The following is a 7,912-nucleotide window of genomic DNA, read 5'->3' on the forward strand; positions in this document are numbered from 1 at the left end:
TGTACATTTTTTTTTTCCAACTAAATAAACTAGTGACAGACCTTCCCTATTATTACAATAATATTATACTATTAAAGTCGGATGTTATTGGCGAGCTTGAATACATTACAAAAATATCATTCGATAAAATGTAATATCACCCATGCTCTCTACTTATAAAATGTATATATAAATTTCACTCATATATGTAGCTGTGTAAGTGGTTCACCTATAGAAGTAATGCTTTCTTCCAAACAATAGTAGATGTCATTGATAAACAGTTGCTAAATACAAAGATTTGGACTAATTACAAGTACGTCATACGGAGATGGGTTTTGGTAAATACACAAGATCGAACAATAAAAACAGATTACATAGAAGTAATGCTATTAGTAAATAGAGTATTTCATAGCATCACTCCAGATCTTAAAAAATGCCAAAAGCAGAAGAATAAACAATTGGAGAACATTGGGCAATATAGAAGGACGAATAGACCCATGGTATATATTCTTATTGTGGCTTGTTGACACCGTTCTTTGTGTCAATTCATACTACTACATAAAGCTATAGCTAAGAGCTAGAGAAAAGTGACTTACTACATAATTACAATCAAAAGGGAATATAATACAGAGGCATTATCAGACTCTTTATACATATAAAGTACTTGTTCCTTCAAGAGCATCCGATAAAATTCAAACGATAAATAAAAAGTTCTTGATCAGCATTATATTTGGACAGTCTTTAATTGCATTTGGGATGGCTGGTCGATGCTATTTTTATCAATCACCAATTTTCCACCACTGATAGCGTTTGCATTAGTAATTGGTAACTCCTGAGCTTCATCCTTCACAGTAGTATTGGATTGCACAGCTGGGTTAGTGCCATAATCCTTGCTTTTACCCCACACCACAGAATAAAGGCCAAATGCGATGACCATGCCTCCAATGATACTATATGTCAAGTTTAAATTTTAAAAAAAAAAAAATTAGTGGGAATTAAAATGTATGATGTACTATTTAGAAAAAGATAAGAATGATACATATCAAATGCATGCTGAAAGTTGATTGATTACATCACGAAGATACCTTCTAGTAAAAGTAGGCAGTATTTGTTCCAAACAAAAGTTATGTCACAAGATGTACAACATCAGAACATATTGTACATTCCATTATTCCTCATTGTCAATACTTTTTAATCAGAATTTGTCACATTAGGAGAAAATTTATAATTAAAATAAATATAGGAATAATGCGCAAATATTGCCAAGAAATATCGCGTAACATGAGATGATTAGAATTTAGAATTAAGAGAAAAATTGCAGGGGAAATACGACATTAGCTCTTTATGTTTACCTGCCAAGGTGAAGTTTCTCAGCTAGAATAATGGAACCCAGAATGGACACGATAATCATGCAGAGAGGGTTAAAAGCCGTTACAAAAACCGGGCCTCTAGTCTTCATAACCAAGCCTTGCACGTAATATGTAATCCCAGAGCTAATTAGTACCCTAAACCATTGAAAAGGCTTCTTTATTAGTTTCATTTCCCCCAATTCGATTAAACTTAAAACCATCTAATTAAAATGAAAATTCTTGTTAGGGTTGAATTCGTATTCAGTTGTGTGGTAATAATTACCGTGTAGAGAGGTGCAAGGAGCCTTGAATCCCATCCAACCGCCCATGCACTAGGGCGACGCTCTACAGTAAATGCTACAGCTGAGCCTTGCAACGCTCCCGCCAAGCATATAAAGCAGGAAAGTGAGATGTTTGCTGGGTATTTCTTCACTGTTATAGACTGGATTAATATATAAGTTAGTTAAGTTCACTGTTAATATTTTCAAGCTCACATGCATGCATGGAACATAATTCAATTAATACTTACTTGCAATACGTAGAAACAGGACCAGGCAACACTACCCAGGAGGATAAAGAGTGTCCCGGCTATCCAGTGTTGGTTGGAGTTTATAGTGGTGCTGCTACTTTCATGGTGGCTGCTGGTTTTGTGCGACCACAGGAGGTCAATGACAGGGCCTTTGTACAGTGTCATCAGCAAAGCACCAGCAAAGGTTACTAGGGTTCCTATCACCTTGGCTTGACTTCGCACCTCTTTGATTTTTACAGTTTCGACCCTGCGTGCATGTGTGTTTCAGGTTTATATAAGTTATTAATTAATTTATGCATGCAAATAGATTTACATGCTAGCTAGCTACAGATGGAAGGGGATGTAACCGACGTATACTTATTTTGTCATACAATGACCTAGGAATGGATTAAGACTATATATTATGAAGTTATAAGCTCGAAGACCATTTCGTTGGAGAGAATTCTACCTATTTGATTAATTGATTCTTACCTAAAAATAACTGCGATTACAAAGGTGACAGACGGAACGGCATTCATGATGGCAGATGCAAATGAGGCCGATGTGTATTTCATCCCCAAGTACGTAAATCCCTGATCAATGACTGGCCTGCACAATCAAGTGCTTGTTTTTGTCATAAATATTATATGCACCATATATTGATTACATATGTGACAAAGGTTAAATTCACTTGATGGTCAATCATAGAGTTAATATGTGTTGTGTTAGTCATCTATGTAGTATAGTATATGCGTGTTAGTGAGACTATGAGAGTATCTTTACTCTAGAAATCCCAGCACCATAATGTGCAAAAAGGTAGAAATTGTCATTTTCGGCCTCGTTTTCCTGAAAAAAAAAAAAATATCATTACTATACCGAGAATTAATTAGTTAATTGATTAAAGGTTATTCAAGGTTATTACTTACATGCGATTAATTAATTAATCTTATGGGAGTTTTAGCTAGTAACCTTTCAAGAACCAAGGCAAAAGGAGCGAGGACAAGTGCTGCAGTAGCATTGCGATAGACGATGAGAACATATCTATTCATGCCATGATTGAGAGTGGCCATGCTGATTATGTACATCCCTGCACTCCCAAATTGCAAGCTCACCACCAGCAAATAAGGTTTCAGCTTCTTCATCATCACACCAAACCTCCCACCTGAGTTGTTCTGCTCATCATCTCCCATCTCTCTCTCTAACAATTTAACTTAACCCAATTATTTTTTCTTTGTGCAAGAGATGGAACAGTTTAATTAGGGATGGAACTAAGAGGTGCAATGCAAGCTCCTTCTTATAGAGGAAAAAAACATTAATTATGTTAGGATAACAAACCCACTTCAAGAAAAGGGGTATTATCTTGCAACCTTTGTGGATTGCGTGCATGGCCCTGTCTTGAAACACTATTATATGCTTTCTTTGCTCATTATTTACGATCCCTTTTTTAGGTTTTTGTTCCTCTTTTTGTATGGTTGATTTTATTTTCCTTCAATTGTGATATAATTTGGAAACATTTGATGGGATATAGATTTTCTTAAAAATAAATTCTAATTAGTAGTAAATACAATCAAGAAACAGTTGTATATTTTTTTCACAGCTTATTGATCACGATGACATTGATGTTATAATTACTTCATGATCGATTAAAATTTATTGGAGAGTTTCGTATTGAAGTGACTATATATGCATGTAAAGTAAGTCCTATAGAGAGTGTTTGGCTTTAGGGGTGAGAGATTGAAGCCTTGGGATTGGGTGTTTGTATGCCTTTAAATGAATTAAAAATTTATCTAAAAGGTGGAACACCCGATCCAGCCAGATTATCACCTCTAATATCACATCTATTGGATATAAACAATAAATTAATTAGGAATATTATCCAGTTTTATGCATCACACATGACCATTAAATCACTAATACAATAAGGGTTGAAGAACCTATTAGCTTTGATACATACATCTCTAACAGCTGGGTTGCCTAACAAATGGAATAACAATCTTAATCGATCATGATGTAATTATAACATCACTATGTAAACAACTAAATGCAATATAATTAATTGCATGCAGTTATAATCATAAAATTCTTACTTTTTCTTAACCTTTTCCCCCTCTCTGGGGAAGGGGTTTGAACTGTGTATTATTTTGACTACATAATAGAGATATCACATAACAATATATTACAAATTAAAAAGAATTTTGAAAAATTTCGTGTACTATAACTATTTTAGTTATTAGATTTTAATTTATTTTGGGCATGGCTTCAATGCTACATATCATTCATGTTACGGATGTTTTAGCCATTAGATTTGATTTTTACAACTGTTTAGAGGTTTTATTTTCAATCTTAGTCATTCATTTCCCGTATCATTGAGTTCTACGTAGTCTTGAAGAAAAAAGCTTTAACTTTTTGTTATGTTAGTTTTATTTTTTCTTTGAAAATTAAAAACTTGTTTGATAATTGTTTTTAGTTTCAACCAAAACTACAAAACGAAACAGTTATCAAAACAGTCCCAAGTAAACTGATTAACTAGGTACTCAGACACATACACAAAGGAGGGCAAATATTCCCTGTTTATCTACCCTGTACAAGTTTTGAAAATGTGATTTCTGATGTTATGCATTGTGAAGAGAAGTCCACTGGAAATAGCCATTAGCCAGCTAAGTAGAGAGGAGTCGATCTCATCTTAAACATTAACTGAAAATTTGGGCAAATGTGTATTGGTACTAGGTTTTGCATATTTAGTCAATGTTACACGGTTTTGCTTAAATTGTGGGCTAAGCAAAGATATAAGATGAACGTAAATCTGTTTTGGATAACATGAATAATTAAGATGATGTATACATGCACCTAACTTTTTTATTCCAATTATTAGTGGCTGTGAAAAGAGCCATATATCATCATAAACTTCTGTGCATGCATAATTGCTACCCATTCAGCATGCATGATGAGGACAGGTAATGCTCCTTCATTATTTATTATTGGGTTTTTAAGAGTACCACCTTTAGTCACCCACTGAATATCTATTTATTAAAGAAGACTGAATTAGTCCTAAAGTCGAAAGACTAAGGCAGCAAGGCGAAAGAAACATTGTGTTTAACTCACCAATCAAAACTAGGGGAGGGAGATATTCTAATATAATCTAGATCAGGGGAGGAGATTCGATCTTAGATTCAAGGGGCATAATGTATTGCTTTAGTCAATTTGGTCATGCATAGAATTTACTAATTTGAAATTGAATCATACATTAGCGCAAGAGGACACGATTGCAGCAATGTACTGGCCCAACAAGTCTGTGAGTTTGTTATGCTCATGTTATCCAGTAAGGGACAGACAGCAGACTTCAATGGCGTAGCCATCCACAAGGCTAAGGTGCTAGATTTGTAGCTCAAGGAGGTGTTCTGTAAAGGTAGTGCTATCCATTCACTTATTTTTACTTCTTGTACACCTTTTTGAATTGTTGGTTGTTCGAATCTAATGAATTGAAGATGATCACTGACAAAATATTAATTAGGCTGTGTTGGAAGTAAAAATGAATTTGTGAATAGATCTATTCTTTTGTAAACTCATGCTTATAGCCTACTCAATTTCAATACAGATTATTTTTTAATGTATATTTAGTAGAAGAAAGGTAGTAAATAATACGTTTTATGCTAAAAATTATAAATTAGTTCTATCTCCAGTCCCCTTTTATCCTACTCTTTAAGGAAAAAGACCATTTACCCTATGTAATTGAGCCTATGTGCTTCTTACTCAAGAAAAGAAACATAAGTTCTTTAAATCCACAATTAAATCCCTATCTCCATAATTCTTGACTTTCCGTTGCAATTTTCCAATGAATGTCACCTTTGGTATGTTCTTAATCTCTTTATTTACTTATTCTTGATTTAATTAGTAGGTTAATTATTTATATGGTCTTTGAATTTATAGGTTAGGGTTATGATTTTGAGAATAGTTTATATTATATTGTTGTTCTTTTATATTGATAATTTTATATAAGCAAAAAAATAAATAAATAAACATATGATTTTATGGTACTATTTTCAGCTAGCCCATCCAAAAGAAAAATCCTGGCTCTGCCCTTGGCAGACTTGGACAAGAAAACAAGTAGCAGAGAAGATCGAGGAGGCAGTGGAACACTACTGGTGCAAATACTTGTATGGTCATAATCACACGATTTATATTACTCAAATTAAACTAAATTCGCAATACCCTGAAAGTGCTGACTTAATGTTTGGGGAACCACTAAAACATTCAGTAAATTATGATTTTTTTTTTCAATCAAATTTGAGATTCAGCTAAGATGGTATGAATTTAGAAGCTCTAATTTCATTGGAGATGTTCAAAATTACCAACTACATTAGGTCTACCACTTGATTTTGTTGTTGTTCCCAATGGTCCCTTCAGTTACCCAAATGGGCAAAACAACATTCCTATGCAAAATAATGCATATGACAGTCCCTGATCCATTCTGAATTCTGATCAATGTGATAAATTTGCAAGGAGAAATCCAATTTCACCCCCCCCCCTTTTGAATAGAAATGTTTGGCAATGCTTGTCTGAATGTCAAGCAAAGGCTTACATGGATATGTTTGTTTAGGTAGATTCTTATCAAATAAAGGATATCTTTCTTTAGGCAGATTCCTGTTAAAGAGGGAGAATCTTTCTTTAGCAAAACGATATTCTAAATCACTCCAATTTATGAAAGAGTGATTCAAGCTTGACAACAAAAGAAGGATTGTGACAACCCATTCCTAATTTTACAATTTTATAAATTTCAACACATCTTCCAAACAGATCTGCAGATGACTTGTACACTATTCGCCAGAAGCCAGACGAGTCACTATGTGAGTATGCCGGCCGCTTCAACCATGAATATTCTTGTTGCGTTAAGACAAATTATAAGACTGCCCTCAAGACCTTCATGGAAGACTTATGTGAGTGTTTCTTCAAGTACATGATCAATGCCAACACTTGGAAGACTTACTCTGAGGTGATGGCACATGCTTATAACCATGCATCTGCTGAAACAATGACATATCAAGGGAAACCCCCTATGGCTATCCCCTATCAACAATTAGGGAACAGGAGCCAGATCTAGCCAAGTGAAAAAACCTCAACCTTCCAGATTGTTGTTGTATCTCCCCCTGCCTCGCCTAGTGCTTCGCCTGGACAACTAACATATCAATCTCAAGGTAAGAGCAAGGACTTCCATTCTCAACGGTCTCATTTTAATAAGAAGAGTAGGGGACACTATCGTGATAACCAAGGGTACCGCTACAATAATGCCCACCCTCAGGCAATCAATGTAGTAGACCAAGTGCATGTCAAGACAAGCCTTACCCCGAGGTATGAGACATACATACCTTTGAATGCCATGCGCAACCATTTACCCCAGTATAGCTCACTTAATACTGAAGCCAAAACCAAGGCAGCCAAATTATAAGTCCACGAAGAACATGGGCGTGTTTTGTTGCTAACATGAGTATAATGGCCATGACAGCGAAAAGTGTGTCACCCTCTATGACCATATCGAGGCTTTGGCACGCAAAGGGAAAATTGATCAATTCCTTATTCACCCCCCTTAGGGACAATCGAAACCAACGCCAGGTAAATGTGATATATTGTATTAGCGGTGGCACACCTCTCTCCGAATCTTCCAACAGGACCATTAAAAACAATGAACGAACTTTGAGGTTTGGCCACCAAGTATTTCATATGGAAGACATCAGGGGAGGCAAGTATTAAAAGCCTAATTAGGATCCGATATGTTTCTACCCAGAGGAGGAAAGAGGCATCATCTACCCTCATAACGACCTACTGATTGTGCAGGCTCACATAACCAACTTTGATGTATGACGGATCTTTGTAGACACAAATGTTTCGGTCAATATCATGTTCGCTGAAGCTTTCAAGGCACTTAATGTAGCTGAACATTTGCTCAATCCCTTAGTTACTCCCTTGATAAGCTTTTCTGGTGATATCGTGCATCATTTGGGGAGCATACACTTACCACTCACCATTGGTATAGGCCCTTACACATGTACTATTACCACTAATTTCCTTGTGGTTAATTGCC

The 7,912-nt window shown here is 35.4% G+C and overlaps 1 protein-coding gene across 1 annotated transcript; it reads right to left on the minus strand.

Annotated features, from left to right (window-relative positions):
* Positions 1–462: 462 nt before the first annotated feature.
* LOC103932962 (WAT1-related protein At4g08290) lies at positions 463–3,083 on the minus strand. The gene is made up of 7 exons (XM_048579417.1): positions 2,806–3,083; positions 2,620–2,682; positions 2,329–2,445; positions 1,858–2,104; positions 1,612–1,770; positions 1,332–1,501; positions 463–929 (listed from the first exon to the last, which is right to left on the minus strand). Exons 1-7 carry the CDS (start codon positions 3,024–3,026, stop codon positions 704–706), a joined length of 1,203 nt encoding a protein of 400 aa, XP_048435374.1. The 5' UTR covers positions 3,027–3,083; the 3' UTR covers positions 463–703.
* Between the last annotated feature and the right edge of the window lie 4,829 nt (positions 3,084–7,912).

Source organism: the organism of the source record quoted next, unplaced genomic scaffold (genome assembly GCF_019419815.1).
Source record: "Pyrus x bretschneideri cultivar Hongxiangsu unplaced genomic scaffold, Pyrus_bretschneideri_v1 Contig132, whole genome shotgun sequence".
Lineage (NCBI taxonomy): Eukaryota > Viridiplantae > Streptophyta > Magnoliopsida > Rosales > Rosaceae > Pyrus > Pyrus x bretschneideri.

Coding starts and splice junctions, on each gene's coding strand:
- LOC103932962 (XM_048579417.1), bottom strand. CDS start 3,026: ATGGGAGATGATGAGCAGAACAACTCAGGTGGGAGGTTTGGTGTGATG. Junction 2,446..2,619: donor ATGGTGCTGGGATTTCTAGA/GTAAAGATACTC, acceptor TTGATTGTGCAG/GCCAGTCATTGATCAGGGAT. Junction 1,771..1,857: donor CCTGTTTCTACGTATTGCAA/GTAAGTATTAAT, acceptor ATATTAATCCAG/TCTATAACAGTGAAGAAATA.